This window comes from Podarcis vaucheri (genome assembly GCF_965113315.1).
Source record: "Podarcis vaucheri genome assembly, chromosome: 13".
Classification (NCBI taxonomy): domain Eukaryota; kingdom Metazoa; phylum Chordata; class Lepidosauria; order Squamata; family Lacertidae; genus Podarcis; species Podarcis vaucheri.
Genome location: NC_138751.1, coordinates 16,074,789 through 16,091,623, shown reverse-complemented (window position 1 = coordinate 16,091,623; position 16,835 = coordinate 16,074,789). Strand labels below are relative to the sequence as shown.

Sequence of the window (16,835 nt, the reverse complement as noted above, 5' to 3'; positions counted from 1 at the left end):
ATATTTGGGGTGGGGGTGGGGAGTCAGTGTCCCCCCCCCCGGGGGCATTGGATGGAGATTAAGAACATAAATGGTTTTGCACCAATAATTTTTTTGGGGGGGCAATTAAACAAATAAGACTGGGGGGGAATAAGCAACTGGTATAGACCTTTCCCACCCACAGATGACCTGGTCATGCCTGCAGATGTGGACAGAATGCAGAGAGAGGTGGGAAAGGAACAAGTGTGGTAAATTCATTGCTATTTTGCTTGGCAGTTTACAGAGAAAGGGCTAGGACTCCTGTCTGGCAACATTTCACGTTAGTTGGCATGAGGCAAAATTAGCAATTTCCTTGGGAGGGAGATGAAACTAGAAACAAGGATGGGCAAATCTGTTCCTAGGCTGTACCATGCTAAGTTTTTGGGTGATAAGTAATCGTTTCCTGGTCAACGCAGGGAGGTTTCCCGCTTTCCCACAGGAAGTGAAGTTTCGATACCTGGATGCCGAGAAGCTGCAGCAGTACGTGGAGCTGTCTGCTGAGCAAATGGAAGAGAAGTTCAGCTTCACGCTGGTGGAGAAGCACACAAATAAAAACATCTGGAAGGTCCGTGTGAAACGAGGTGTGTTTTGACCGAGCGAAGATCACAAGGTTGGACTGTAGGTTGGGAGTGGCAGAAAATATTGGCAAGATTTGTCTGGCAGGGAAAGAGGCCAAGAATAAAAATGAAGATTTTGGTTGATAAAAAAGAAAGAGGTGGGTTTTCCCTGCTGGACATAAGCATTTATTATGAAGCTGTGTGTCTAATTTGGATAAGGGATTGGATAAAATTAGAAAACACAGACCTCTTGGATTTAGAGGGATATGACAACAGGTACGGGTGGCACTCGTACCTGTGGTACAATAAAGTGAAAGTCCATAGTGGGGTTTTAAATCATACAATTAGAGGATCTATATATGAGGTATGGGACAGAAATAAAAATTTATTAGAAAGAAAAACCTCTTGGTGGATATCACCAACAGAAGTGTTAACCATTAAGAAAGTAAATATGGAAGGAAAGCGGGCAACCTATGAAGAGTTTATCAGGAAAGCTCATCAAGGTATAAAACTTAAGACTTATGAGGAGGTAGAGAATTTACTTACAGGGTGGCTACAATACCACCAAGTCAATGATGTATTAAAAGAGGACAAAAAGAGACTGGGATTTGAAGATAAGAAATCAAAATTTCACATAGATATTATAGAGGGTAGAAACAAATTATTGTCTAGAATGTATGATCTATTATTGGACTGGTATACCAAAGTTGAAGAAGTAAAAGAAGCCATGATTAAATGGGCCATTGATTTTTGATATAATATTGAATTAGAAGCATGGCATGAATTATGGAATGTTAACATGAAATTTACGGCTTGTACGGCATTGAAGGAGAACTTATGGAAAATGATTTATAGGTGGCATCTTATGCCGGTAAAATTGGCAAAGATGTACAGAATGAGAAACAGGAAATGTTGGAAATGTGGAGAGGGAGACCTCTACCACGTGTGGTGGACCTGTGGCAAAGAGAAGGGTTTCTGGGAATTAATTTACAATGAACTTAAAAAAATCTATATGTACACTTTCCCAAAAAAGCCTGAAGCCTTTCTACTGGGATTGACGGGGAAGGAAATTTTTTAAAAAAGATAAAAACCTTTTTCTGTATGCCACAACGGCAGCAAGAACTATGTTGGCTCAGAACTGGAAAACAGATGTAATACCTACAATTATGGAATGGCAGGTTAAGATGTGGACTTATGCAGAACTGGCCAGATTATCAGGAAAATTACGAGATCAGGATGAACAGAAGTTTCAAGAAAGTTGGAGTAAATATTTGGTGTATATAAGAGACAATTGGAAAACCCTAAAGACACTGTCAGGGTTAGAATAACTCGAACAGCGTATGGCAAAAATAAAGCTAAACAAACAGAATACGCGATGTTAGAAAATATATGATACTTACTGAAGGGGTGGAGGGAAGTCCAAAGCTCGGCAGAGCTAAAGATAAGTATGTGATTTATCTGTATAATGAATGTATGTTTAATGGAAAAACAATAAAAATTTATTGGAAGGAAAGCCAACAACACCTGGAAGGCAGCAGATTCCCTATCCCTGCCTTATCTACTGTAACTGTGCCAAGAAAGTTGTGGGGCTTTGAGTAAAAGAGCTGAGCTTCTGCTCCAAATGCCCTTCATCGTATCTGAAAGGGACCCAGTATTGTAGGAGCTTGCTGCCTTCTTTGCATGTTCATGAGCATGAAGCAAATTGCCATTCACAGAGACTAGAGAAACCCCCTGGGACCCTGAAAAGTCTTTGTGCAGACCTTAGACGACGCCACAATCTGGCCTGAGGTGAGACACAAAGATGATGAAATATTCTGTCAATGCAGAGCCAAGCGGTGACGCATGAGAATGGGAAGGAACCAGGACCCCTGCTCGCCCTTTAATTTGACTGTCTTGGAGACATGGGTGGGGCTAAGCCACATTCCCACCTACAGAGGTTTCCCGCTTTCCCGCAGGAAGTGAAGTTTCGATACCTGGATGCTGAGAAGCTGCAGCAGTACATGGAGCTGTCTGCTGAGCAAATGCAAGAGAAGTTCAGCTTCACGCTGGTGGAGAAGCACACAAATAAAAACATCTGGAAGGTCCGTGTGAAATGAGGTGTGTTTTGACCGAGGGAAGATCACAAGGTTGGACTGTAGGTTGGGAGGCAGGATGGCAAAGGGCATCGCAGTCACATTGCCTCTTTCCTAATGTCTTGCAGAAGAGTTAGATCCAGGTCAGAGGAATTCTGACCCCAGTACAAGGTAAGCAAGTTTTATTTCCCTGTAGTTATATCCCACCTCCCTCCCAAGGCGGCACAGAGCAACTGGTGATGCAGCGCTACACACATGGCAGAATAATAATAAAAAGTAACATTTGTAATGACATGGAAGAGCCTTCCTAGACAAGCTGACCTGGCTTCATCATGTTCTTTGGTGGCAGATCAAGATCTTTAAAAACACCTAGGTTTTTAAAGTTTGGCTGAACTCAGCTGTCTAGACATGCCAGAGGAATCCAGTGCATGGGCTCCCAATAACTAATCTCCCATCGTCATCAATTTCTTATAGTTCCTGCTTGCTTCATTCATATCCTCTCTCTCTCCTTTCCAGGTGATTGTGGCTACTCACTGCCCCATACACCATCCCAGAGAACTGACTCAGGCTGTGATGCAGAAGGCAGGTAGGGATTAACCCTTTCTCTTGAAGGAGATGGGAAAATATATTAATTCCTGTGACGTGTGTGTGTGTGTGTGTGTGTGTGTGTGTGTGTGAATTAACAAGAGGAAAATTGCTGGGTACCTAGATTAAAAAGCTGGGGCTGAACACACACTCCACTAGGAGAGAGCCCCAGTTGCAAAGTAAAGACCAATAATAATAATATACAGTGGTACCTCGGGTTACAGACGCTTCAGGTTGCAGACGCTTCAGGTTACAGACTCCGTTAACCCAGAAATAGTACCTCGGGTTAAGAACTTTGCTTCAGGATGAGAACAGATATCGTGTGGTGGCGGTGCGGCGGCAGCAGGAGGCCCCATTAGCTAAAATGGTACCTCAGGTTAAGAACAGTTTCAGGTTAAGAACGGGCCTCCAGAACAAATTCAGTTCTTATCACAAGGTACCATTGTATTACAGTGGTGCCTCGCAAGATGAAAATAATCCGTTCCGCGAGTCTCTTCGTCTAGCGGTTTTTTCATCTTGCGAAGCAACTCTATTAGCAGCTTAGTGCTATTAGCGGTTTAGCGGCTATTAAAGGCTTAGCGGCTTAGCGGCTAAAAGGCTATTAGGGCTTAGCGGCTTAGAAAAGGGGGGGAGCGAAAAAAATCGCAAGACTCGCAAGACGTTTTCGTCTTGCGAAGCAAGCCCATAGGGAAATTCGTCTTGCGTAGCGCATCGAAAAACGGAAAACCCTTTCGTCTAGCGGGTTTTTCGTCTTGCGAGGCATTCGTCTTGCGGGGCACCACTGTACTTTTTCCTCACCCATCTGGCTGGGTTGCCTCAGCCACTCTGGGCGGCTTCCAGCAAAACATAACAGGCATGATGGAGCCGGCCTTTCATAGCAGAGCTGATGAAGGGAATTCTGCTTCTCAGTTCTCCCAGTGCTAGAATGGTCAGGCAGCAGTATAACGTTGAAATACAGGTCATTTGACCTCCTTTATCCCATTTTGGCTCCATGTAGCAGCCAACCTCTTCCCCTCAGTGTCATTTCCTAGTTGTGGGAGTTGGCAGTATCTTCTAATGATCTGCCTCATTCCCAGGTCCATTTGCTGAGCTTCTCTTGTTTTGTGCCTGCTTTTCCTTGCTGCTGGGGGTGACATTGCAGGGCAATGGAGAAGACCATCGCAGACTGCCTGATGTCCACGCTGGAGAACTTGTGGGAGGATGAACCCAAGAGATTCAAGCTCAAGCTCAACGAGTTCCCCCTCAGGGAGGGCTATGACAACATCCCCCTAGGGACACTGGAGAAGGCAGATGCGGTGGACTTAAGCCACCACCTTCTGAGTTTCTACCTGGAAGATTATGCTGTGCAGGTGACGGCCGAGGTCCTCAGAGCCATCAACTGCAGAAACGAGGCACAGAGGCTCCTTGCCCTCACCGGGAAGGAGTAAGGAAAAAGGAATGCCGTCTCATGGAACTCGCCATGAGTTAAGGGGAAAGGACTGTCATTTTCCTCAGCCCTCTGCAAATGGAGGGAGATTGATTCTGATCCTCTTTTCATGGGAGTCATGAGGGTGGAAGTGGTAGTTTAAAAAGCATGCAGAATCTTGTTCAGTTATGTATCTGCGTTTGCAAAGCACAGGAAATTTAGGTTGCTAAACCTCTTAAATATCCCAGTATTAGGCACTGACAGTGTGCTCTCCCATCTCTACCCCTCTGGCAATCAATTGGACCACATGTTAAATGGGTTTTAAAAGGTTTACTACTTCCATAATACAAGGTCTTCGTCATAGATCTGAGCGCCACAGCAAAAGCAATGCAGGTAGACAAATTAACTGAGTACAAAATTACAAAGTCAGTTCCAAAATGGATTCTGGGTTCAGGGAGGAGCTCAGACACGTGTTCTCTGATTTATGTTCCACAAATGAGAGAGAGAGAGAGAGAGAGAGAGAGAGAGAGAGAGAGAGAGAGAGAGACTGAGGAATCAGAAGAAAGCTTTCGTTACGGAAAAATCTAGGTGCGAGGCTGCTTAGTCACCCAGCTCGTCTCTCAGGAGGAGAAGGGGAGTGACCTCACAGAGCCTTCTCTAGCAATTGAGAAACTGTGAGGTTTTTAAGCCCTCCATTCAAAATGCTGGGCTGCAAAAATCTTCCACAATGCCTCCATCGTTGTCTCCATTTTTTTGTCCCTGCAGCCGGAAACCCTTTCTATACCAACAAGTCTAAATACAACAATTGTAACCTTGGGGGGTTCAGTCTGTATGATGCTCGAGCCCCGTGTAATTCCTGGGGTCCTGGATCCAGCGAGGATTAAAATGTAATGGAGGATTCAATTCCATTGCTGAACTAGTCAGGCATGTGATAGAACTGGCCATGGCTCCCACCTAGGGACCATCATTCTTAGTATAACAAAAGAAGTGATGGTGCCTTCTGGGCAAATGGATTGGGCTGGCAGGCAGCAACATCATTTTTGATGATGTCACACATACAGATTAATATATATTTTTAACTGCCGCTATATCTGAATTGTCTCTGTTATACCTAACTGTGATTCAATGTATTCCTGTTGTGTTTTATGATTTTCCTGATACTGTAAGTGAGCCGGAACTGGTCTGTGACTGTAATAATAAAATTCATTCATTCACCTTCTGACCCCCTCCTTTATCTGCCTCCTCCTCAAGAGGTCCGGAGAGTGGCAAAACGAGAATGCTCTCCTCTGGAAGTTCACCTGGAGCCTTCATAATACACCTTTAGGTGCCAAGCAGAAACGTTCCTTTTTAACCAGACCTTTGGTTGATTTTGATGCATGTAGAGACCTATAAGCTTGAAATGTGGGGGTTGGGGTTGGGGGGGGTCGTTATTGGGTTGTTGTTTTTATTATATATTTTGTGGTTTTATTTTTATTTTTAAAAACAAGCAGAGCTTGAATCATAGCAGTCAACTTTCAGATTTGAAAATAAGGGATCAGCAGCCTCACCTGTCCCGGGGACAGTCTATGGCAGTGTTTCCCAACCTTTTTTGGGCAAAGGCACACTTGTTTCATGAAAAAAATCTCGAGGCACACCACCATTACAGCCCCGTGATGTCAGCGCGCAGCGTCACCCCGGGAGGGACATGAATTGCTAGCAAATTACATAATCACCTCCTTGAGGGCTGGCTCATCTTCTCCGAAGGCAGAACCCCATTAATTAACAGCACAGACTCACACCATAGCCAAGACGAGGGGGGAAAACCTCAGTCATGCACAGTCATGCACATGTGGGGGCTAAATGAGGACGAAGACCGGGCAGAGAGCAGGGTTCAAATCACCCCACCTGGCCAGGTTGCTCCCTTGGGCCACTCGCCTGACCCACCTCGCAGGGCTGTTGTTGCGAGGATAACACGGGGAGAACCACGCGCGCCCCCGGGAGCTCCTTGGAGGAGAAAGCGGGCAATGAATGCAATGCACGAAATATATGAGAGGCGACCAGGTTTTGCAGGTGAGGGGCCCCTGCCAGCCTCCGCTTCCAACACCCGGCGCAACGACGCCAAAGTTTCCCCCCGGGCTCGGCTCGGGGAGCAGCGCTGCTCCCCCCCGGCTCCCCTTCACCCTCCCGGCTCTCTCTGCCACCCACTGGGGACCCCCCTCACCTGCCAAGTCCGGAGCACCGGTGGAAGTTGCATGCATGCATGCAGGGCGCCGCGTTGCCATTGCATTGCACTGCACTCCATGCAACGCCTGCACGCATGCATTGCCTTGCACGCCCGCCAAGGGGTCTCCCCGCAGTCCGATGCGTCCCCTCCGGCGCGGATGCAGCATTGCAAAAATAAAAAACCCCGACGCAGCCCTACCTGGGGGGCAGCCTCCGCCTCCGCCGCTCCGCCTCCGTGGGGATCCCTGGGCTCCATCCTGCCGCCCGATCTCCACGGGGGCGCAGGCAGGCTGCGCAGGGTCTGCGCGGAAGAGCCCCTGCCCGCCCGGCCACCGCCGCTGCGCTCATTCCATGGCCGGGAGAAGAGCGCTTCAAACAAGACACCCGGCCCGCCAGGCCACTCTGGGAAACGTAGTTCGTGCACCCCGCGCGGGCGCGGAGCCCAAGGGTGAGGGGACTACGGATCCTGGCAGCCCCCGCGCCGGGGACGGAGGGGGAGAGGCCGGGTGCAGGGATGGAGGGACGGGTGGGCGAGCGAGTGAGTGAGTGGCAGCCGCCAAGCCTTGGTCGAGAGCCAGGAAGGGCCTCCCCGGAGGAGGAGGAGGGAGGCGCAGAGAGGGAGGGAGGGAGGGAACCCCAGGGGTCATCTAGTGACGGCGCCCCAATCGAAAATTTGACTTTTTTAAAAAAATCTTTCGAATTTTTTAACTTTTCCCGCGGCACACCAGGCAACATCTCGCGGCACACTAGTGTGCCACGGAACAGTGGTTGGGAAACACTGGTCTATGGGATATCTAACAATCCGGGATAGCAGTGGGAAACTGCGCTGGAATAAGGCAATTTCCTGCAAAAAGGGAGGTTGACAGCTATGGCTTGAATCTTGGCAAGACTGAGGTACTGTGAACAAATAGCTCCTGCGCCTGAAATATTGGCTTGCTGCCTACCCTGGATGGGGTTGCGCTCCTGCTGAAGGAGCAGGTTCACAGTTTGGAGGTGCTTCTCCATCCAGCTCTGTCACTGGAGGCTCAGGTAGCCTCAGTGGCTGGAAATGCCTTTTACCAACTGTGGCTGGTTCAACAGCTACAGCCATTTCTGCACCGGAAAAACCTTGCCACAGTAGTTCATGCATTGATTACAGTGGTACCTCTGGATACGTACTTCATTCGTTCCGGAGGTCCATTCTTAACCTGAAACTGTTCTTAACCTGAAGCAACACTTTAGCTAATGGGGACTCCCGCTGCCACCGTGCCCCCGCCACCACACAATTTCTGTTCTCATCCTGAAGCAAAGTTCTTAACCCGAGGTACTATTTCTGGGTTAGCGGAGTCTGTAACCTGAAGCGTATTTAACCGAGGTACCACTGTACTTCAAGACTGGGTTGCTGCAATGCACTCTACAGTATGTGGGGTGCCACTCACTCTTTGTACGGAGGCTGCAGTTAGTGCAGGATGCTGCCACATGACTGCTGACGGGAGTGAGGACTTGTCAGCATATACTAACTGAGCCTGGATAGTTCAATTGGTAAAGAACATGGTGCCGATAATGCCAAGGTATGTGGGACAGCTGCATATTCCTAAGTTGCAGGGGGTTCAACTAGATCAGGAGTGCCCAAACTTTTTTCAAAGAGGGCCAGATTTGATGAAGTGAACATGCGTGAGGGCCGACCAAAGTTGTTGAGGATTTGACCCCCCCCCCAATAAATAAACTGCCACAGGGGCTGGATTAGGTGATGATCCTCAAGGTCCCTTCCAACTCTACAATTCTATGATACGTAGCTCACACTAAAACAAAATGGACCTAGAGAGCAGAGAGAGAAATGGCGTCACAAAAAATGTCACAGTCAGGCAAGAATTAATTGTGTATTTGATACACTTCCCTTATTGGATTTTCCCTGACTTAGGAAAATCAGAATTTACCGTGGGGAAAAACTGTTGGACAGGCAAGACCTCGAGTGGACAACACCCAAAGAACTTAAGACGCATCCAGCTTCAAATACACATTAAATGCCCATGTGATTAAACCCAGAGTCTGCAAGGGGATAGTTATCTACATCTGGATGGCATCTGCCTGCATTTTGAAGATCTCTAAACCTTTTGCATCTTTGTCCATTTAAGATTCTGAACTCTCCCATCTGTATTGCAGTTCTGTAGCAGTGAAGATAAATGGCCTTAACTGGGAGACTTGGACGGATTTGGAGTGGTGCATCCGTAGATCAACTGACCTGAATTTCTCCACATCACCCAACCAATCACTCTGAAAAGGACTTGTGTGTTTCCCTGAAAACAGTCTGTTCTTTCAGAGGGAAGTTGAAGACTAATGGATTTTTTTTAAGCAGTAGAACTCTTTAAAAATATGTTTATTAATATTGTTTTCATTGCAAGACAGTGCATTACAGAATACATTGCATTTGTGTAGACAAGTACATGAAATTGGACCCGATATACCTTTAGACATTCAGTTTACTATCATTTTTATAAATGTCATCGCAAAAAAGAAGTGAAAAACAGCATCGGTAGACTCTACCATTCCTAAAGGCTAAAGCTTACTAAAGAAATTCTTCATGACAAAAGTTTTCTTCCAAACATGAGAGTAGATAGGGAATTACAATTATCATGATAACTAAGAGAGTAATAATAATAAACAGGAAGGGAAGCACGGTTACAATCTGTAGAACCCCCACTATGAGCAAGCTTGCGTTGGCGTTGAGCTGTACTGCTGCCATCACTTGGTGAATTTCAAATTCCAAGTTAGCAGCAGTATTTTAATACAATGGAGGGGAAGAGAAAAGATTGCTGCTCAGAGTAAATAATATGCTCTGGACTAAGGGCATCAGGAAAGAGAATAAAAATGAGACTGGAATAAACGTGCACCTGAACGGAAAAGGTGAACATAGTGATACAGGTAGACATGACTGGCTGAAAACATTCCACTATATGTGGCACAAAATGTAATAAATGGAAATCCAGCCGGGGACTTAGGGATGCAGAACCCTAATTGTCCTATCTATCAGTGTTAGGGATCCTTCAAAGAGATCCAGTTTAATTTTCAAGGGGCCTTTTCTACGTTATTAAGATTGGCATAGTTGGTGGAATGCTTTCATGGGAAGATTATCCATGTTTCTCTTCTGCTAAGATAAGAATGCTCACTTCATATTATAAATGCCCTTTAAGGCCTCCAGTGCTTGTTCTTCAGTAATGTTTTTCCAGTCCGCTGGCAGATCAGCTGGTTTAGCTTCATATATTCTTGCAAAATCACGGTTATATTTGTTCAAAACAAACTTCCAGTAATCTGAAGCATTGATACTGGGATCTGGTTGGATGCACCAGTCTGGATAATATGCACGATAATCTTTGTATGGATGGAGTTCCCAATTTGTGTCCCGATTTCTGAACTTAGTGTTGGAAGCCACAGCAGTTGAACAGATATCATAAACAAGCTCTTCTGACTCTATTTCTTTGTACCTTCCCAGTCCTTGAGGCCGATGGACAGTTGCAAAATGCTCTTGATGAGTACTCCCTCCAGCTTCACAGGGGACTTTGCAGAAAGGACACTGCTTCCCACAGCCAAACACCCGCTTGAAGATCTCATCCTGGGGGCTCACAGGCAATTTGGAGAGTTTAGACTGGATATCCAGGATATCACATTCAGCTATTATTTGCTGCTGCAAATCATCAAGGAAGTTTTCAACATAAGCAGAAAACTGTGTAGGATCAATTGCATTCTTAAACTGTACCCCTAACAGGCTGTCCTTAGAAATGACTAACTCCTTCTGCATTTCTCTGCAAAAACTGTCCAAAAATTCTGAGACTGTCTCAATATCCTGATGCTTTACTTTTTCCAGTGTTTCTATAATTTTCTTTACTATCGCAGAGAGAATCTCTTCCTCCAATTTCTTCAGACACTCATTCTCTGCATAGTAATCAAAAATTTGTTCCTGGATCCAGTTTTTGACAAACTTTTCATAAGCCCCGATGTATTTTACGTAACTGTTGACATTACCCTCTTCCAACAGTTCCTTCAGGACAGTGAACTGGAAGAAGCTCCGACTGGCATACCCAATGGACTGTGCACTGTTGAGAATGTCATCTACTATTTCTATCCCAAGTCTTTTGTTGATATAACTCACAAGGGCAGGATGGAGACACTGGTCACAGAAATTCTTGGCTCTGATTTGCTGGGCATCTTTTTCCAGATAAAGATCTCTGAACATTGAGAAATAATGAGGCTTCAGTTTCTCTAAGCGTATATAGGGATCATTTTCCTTAATAAATTCTTCATGCATCTTTTGAAATTGATGAGCTGCTTCCCCCAAAATGTGATACTTTAGATCTACTTCAAAGCATGTTGCTGTATGAAGTTTCTGAGCATCAGACTGCTGAAGCATTTCATTGATAATCTGTAAAAGTTCACCACAATATGTATCATCATAGTCTCCTTTGGAATCAACCTTTTTACAAATGTATGAACTGCATTTAGCCATCAAGGCTTTAGCAAGTTCTTCTATCTCATGCAAACACTCCTTGTTAGCAAAGAAGTGTTTCACACGGCGCCACCATGTTGAATCCATATATTCAGATTTCATTTGAAAAGTATTCATTCTGTAGCTTAACAAAGATTTGCTCCCTGTACTTTTACATTGACTGAACTTCCTCGATGTGCCAATTCCCTTCTCAAATATAAGTCAAGCTCTTCATAGATTTGTCGTTTCTCTAAGGGAACAGGTGATATTTCTGACAATGTTTCCATCCACATTCTTTCAAACTCTTTTTCCAGTTCTTGATCTTCAATCCTATCTTCATTTTCCCGACATTTTTTAAGTAGCCCATCAACCTTTCCTTCAATTATTTTCAAGTATTCAGTTTGTAGAGAGTGAATCTTGTGAAGCCCCTTTTTAATGCGAACAGCTTCCTGACATTTGTTGTAAGAATAACTTTCAAGTTCCTGCTTGAGGCTGTGAGCACTGCGGACAAAATCTTCTCTGTACCTTTCTACCAAATGCAGATTTGCTGCTCTGCTTTCAAAGTATTGCTTCAAATTCTCCAAAATCTGCTGTTCTCCAGCCAACAGCTTCTGATAAAGCTCATTTTGCAAACTGCGTATATCAAATTCATCAGGAGAAACATTCTGTATTGACGTTTCCTGTTCAGACACCCAGAGGTGCATCTCTCTGCGAAAATGCCATTCCCATTCAGAATATTTCATGGAGAGCTGGTTATAAGCTTCTGCTATGAGGCTGTTTCGGAAGCTGAAGATGAAGTTCTCATGTTTCACAGCATTCCACAGACTTTTCACCCATTCAATAAACTGAGGGATGTCCTTGGGAGGTATTTTACATGTGCGGTTCTTTATGAATTCAAATATGTACTTCTTTAATTCAAGGACTTTTTCACTGTAACCCATGTTGACTGGGGCCATTGGTGGGACTCCATGCCAAAGACCTGGGATGTACCAATTGTGCATTTCTGGGTCGTAGTCCATGATGTCTGAAAACTTGATATCCCTGTTGAGTTTTTCCATTTTTGCTGCAGCCTGGGTCATTTCATTCAGCTGTTCCAAAAGATGCTTCCTGTCCCTCATGTTTTGGTCATGTGCAGAAACGTCACTGACGTTCTGATGAACAAACTGGCAGTTGGGTTTTTGCCCAATCCTCTCCATCCTGAGGAAGGCATGGGTCACAATTTGCAGGATGTCCTTCATTTCAGTGGCATTCTCCATGGCCATGTTGACAATGGTGATGTCGCTCAGCCCAATGACTAGAGTGGCTAATTCGTTGTCATGCTGATAGCTGTCTTCCAGTTTGGCCAGTTCAGGGGCTTTCAAGCCCTCTGTATCTATCACCAGGATGAAGTCACAGCCAAGATCCTGAACCATATTCTCTCTGACGTTAAGAAGCGTCATGAAGGCACCTCGTGTGCACCGCCCACTGCTGACAGCAAACTGCAGGCCAAACATGGTGTTCAGAAGGGTCGATTTCCCAGTGCTCTGCACCCCCAGAACGGTTATCACCATCATCTTGGATTGTCCCCTAAGTTTGTTATTGAGTTTATTCAGAACGTCAGTTATCCACTGCAGGGGGATATTGGATGCATCACCATCAATGAGCTCCAGGGGAAACCCTTCCAGCAGTAGTTCAGCTGCAATGCTTGGGAAATGGGCAAACTGCCTTTTGTTTTTAGCTATTTTGCCCTCATTAACCATTGAGCATTCTGCCTCATAGAACTGCCCCAGCTCACGCATGAAATGCTCAACTCCCAAGGAAGAGGATGATATCAACTGGTCTACCTCTGCAATCTTCCGCCCATCATCTCCTAACTTCTTGCATTTCTCTTTATAGTCAGCACGTAACTTGGAAAGATTTCCCCTAGCAATATGGTCCAGGTTGAACTTCATCCATTTCAAGAAATAATTCCTCTCTGCGTCCTTCAAATGTTTTATGCCGTGGATGAAATTAATCAAACCAATGGTGAGATCACATTGACTCTGCTGCCTACGCAGTTCCAACCATCTGCCTCTCAATTCTGATCTGTATTTTTCCGAAGGCATGTCCCCTTGCCTTTCCATTCTGCATAGTTCTTTCTCCACTTTGGCCAGATTTTTCCAGAGATCACCTTGGAGTATCAGTGTTTCTTTCTTGTAAACTGCTACATCTTTTATCTCTCCTGAAATTTCTGTGGCACATCTGAGGGCATCCTGACATTCTTTGTGGTCTTCATCCACCTGGATTGTAAGTTCATGGGCTGTTGTGCACATCTTGTCAATACTTACACACTTAGGATTTGAGGCTATTATTTTTCCAACTGCAGCTCGAAGGAGTTCTACAAATACTGCTTTATTCATTGTGGCAGTCTTTACGAATATATGTGAATTGTCAAGTTTAATCACTGGTGCCAGTTTATTTAAGAACTCCAATGTACAATCAGATTTTTCACTGCGACCTTCCAAGATAAAGTAGAACTGAGTTGACAAGTCCTTCAGTGATGACAAGAGAGTATATTCTCTCTCGCCAATGCATTCAGCAAATATGAAGACAGCTGAGGAGACCTGCGTTAAAAAGCTGAACTGCACCCAGTGAGACTCAACATCTCCACGGAGATTTGCAACAGCAACTGGCTCTGGGAAGAGATCTGTGTTTGTCCGTCCTCCTGGGAAATACCAGGCAATCTCTACAAGCCCATCAGCAATTTCCCGAGGGATGTTCCCACACTCCATATCTCGGTGTAGAAAGAAATCATTATGCTGCTGAGAAGGGCTGAGGAACTCATTGAGGACTTTGGACTTAGATAGGTTACAGCTCCCCATCCGTACAAAAGAAACAGTTGGCATGGGTGTCAGTACCAGGCTGTCCTCCCTGAAGCCTCTGCTTTCAGCCAAGGAATGGGGCCTCCATTTTTTCACAATGTCCCTCATGGCCCAGAGCATCAGGGTGCACTTGGAGGTCTTGAAGGGTGGCAGAATCAAAGGCAGGGCAAACTGGCACATGGACATTTTGAGGAGGATCTCCTGTTGGAGGAAACTGTCAGAACAAAGCAGAACAGCACAAAGGACATCAAGGGGGTTCACAGAATCTATCTCATCTGTTTTGGTATCAAAGAAGATTCTCTCATCAATCCTTTTTTCCTTCTCCTTTAACGGCATTCCTTTATTGTCCAGTGTTTCATGTTGAAGGCTTGTGCTCCTGGCTGTCACATTCAAAGCCAAGACCTTCTTCAGAAAATGCCAAGGCAAATCTCCCAATGTACACGGGCTGCAGTCTTTTAGATTTCCAGAACTGATTTCCAGAATTTCTTTCAGGGAAAGTTTCTTGCTTGAATACTTCCGAAACTTCAACTTAGCAATGATGTTCTTAAGCGCTTTTCTTCCTTCTACAGAACCATTAGGAAATAAGTATTATTCTTTTTGCACCCATGTGTATCCAAGATTACTGTTACAGTGCCAAATTTTCTAATGTGTGTTTAACAATGTAACTGAATGACTCTCTTTTTTAAAAAAAAGATCAATGCAAGTGCAAGCGATGTGTGTAATGTCACATGGACTTTGGCTCTTAGCCTCTGCATCTTTTTCTTCTCTACCACATTTGCCCACACCCTGGTACATTTCTCTTTTGCGTACAAGGGGTTGCTACAGTATTTACACTGCATGCATTTATTAAGAAAGAAGGCAGCTACAACTAGGGCAGTGGAAGCAACTGAGAGAAGTCAGCTTTTGCTGCCCAAGGCAAAACTGAAAATGCTATCTGCTACAGCACACACGATGCCTAAGGCACCACCCGCCAGTGGGCTGGCCCTGAGAGAAGAAAACACATGGGAATGATCATATTCCTGACATGGTAAATAAACCATTTCAAACAATAAAGCTAGTCATCTGATAATGAAACTGAGTTTACCCTAACCCAGAAATTTTCATTCAAGAAGTAACTTCAACTTCCCTTAAAGGCACCATATTAGCCAAAGCTGCATTAACCAAGTGGCAGGATTTCCAGATTCTGCAACCAGAAAAGTGAAATTTTGCAATCATAAAATGGGTAACCTAGATTAATATGTTTCTCTGAACAAATGAAACAAGACTAAAGGCAATGGACTGCGAACACCTGATATAACTGGGGAATGTCTGGATAAGATGCTATCTGGAAACATGGCTCCACCCTCCACTGTAGGGAGGATACAAAATTAAGGTGCAAAAGACAGAAATACCTTTGCTAGCATGTTTCTTTTTTTGCTCTGCTTCTGACTCAAGCTCATCTTCTTTCTCTTGTCCTGCAGGGACTAGAAACACACACAAACCTTTAACCATGTAATGTTATACCATAGTTTACTTAAAACAGTTGATTTTAAGCTATGGTTTAATGCTCATGGGCATATTGTTTCCCCCTGTTCTTTTCCCCCTTCTCCCAGAGCCCACCGCAAATGAGAATTTGGCTCATTACAGCAGCATGCAAACTTGGCTCAAGTGGTAAATCAGGAATAAGCCATGGATTCCCGGATTATTGTTTGGTGTTTGTTGGGAGCAAACAAATCATAAGCTGAATATGAATGATACAAACCCAACTGTGTCTTGCCTCTGTTGCACCAGGGGGGGGGGGTACTATTGTGTGTGTTAACCCATAGTTTAAAAGAACTATGATTTAATGTGTGAAAATGCAGTCAAAGCCCATGTTCATGTCACAGGGAAGCCATAGTTAAAATAAATTATGGCTTTTTGTGAACCTGCTGAAATAATGGGTGCTTTGTGTGGGATGTAAGATGACAAAAGCAGTCAAGTACAACATTTCCTGTTCGCCCAGAGTAGACACACAGGGGAATGTTGCTGAGAACTTCCTGTCACACCTGGTCTGGACCATCCTCCCCCTGAGTGTGACCAGGTAGATGGACGTGACCCTGGGAGACCCCATGAAAGGGCTGGTCACACAGCCATCTTTCCCTTTTTTCCTCTTGATGCTCTTCCTCATGTACTATCTTGATGCTCTTTTGCTGTGCTGGCTCTCAGCCAGCAGCACATGGGCTCATCCCTCACAAGAGGATGAACCCACACTTTCCTCTGTAACTGTAACTACAAGCTAAAGCCTACCTTCAGAATCACACTGTGGACTGAATGTGAGTAAGCCTTATCATTACTTTTAAAGAAGACTGTTGTGTCATCATTGTTTTTAAGAGGGAACAAAAGGGGATTTACCAGGAAGAAATCGAATCTGGATTGCTTAACTAAAGTGCTTCTCATGAATCCAATCAACTAGCTTCCTACTATGTATATGGGAATGTGCTCTGCTACAAGTCTGGATGGGAAAGGAGATTTGAAAGTCACACCCACACCATACATTTAAAGCCTATCTATACTGCTTTAGCAGCCATGGCTTCCCCCAGAGAACCCTGGGATTTGTATTTTACCCCCTCCCATCACCCTTAATAAACTACAGTTCCCAGGATACTTTGGGGGGGGGGAGCCATATACTTTAAATGAATGGTCTGGAGACGGTGATCCAAACTTCATCAGAGGTAGGAG

At 44.9% G+C, this 16,835-nt stretch overlaps 2 protein-coding genes across 2 annotated transcripts in view; one reads left to right on the top strand and one right to left on the bottom strand.

Moving 5' to 3' along the window:
- Positions 1-16,835, bottom strand: part of LOC309516126 (interferon-induced very large GTPase 1-like) — a 75,707-nt gene that overhangs the window by 47,587 nt on the left and 11,285 nt on the right. The gene's annotated exons all lie outside the window — the stretch shown is intronic.
- Positions 389-5,986, top strand: LOC309517439 (uncharacterized protein; the record flags this gene model as incomplete). The annotated part of the gene is made up of 4 exons (XM_082196674.1): positions 389-599; positions 2,776-2,790; positions 3,164-3,233; positions 4,374-5,986. 4 exons carry the CDS (start codon positions 389-391, stop codon positions 4,657-4,659), a joined length of 582 nt encoding a protein of 193 aa, XP_082052800.1. The 3' UTR covers positions 4,660-5,986.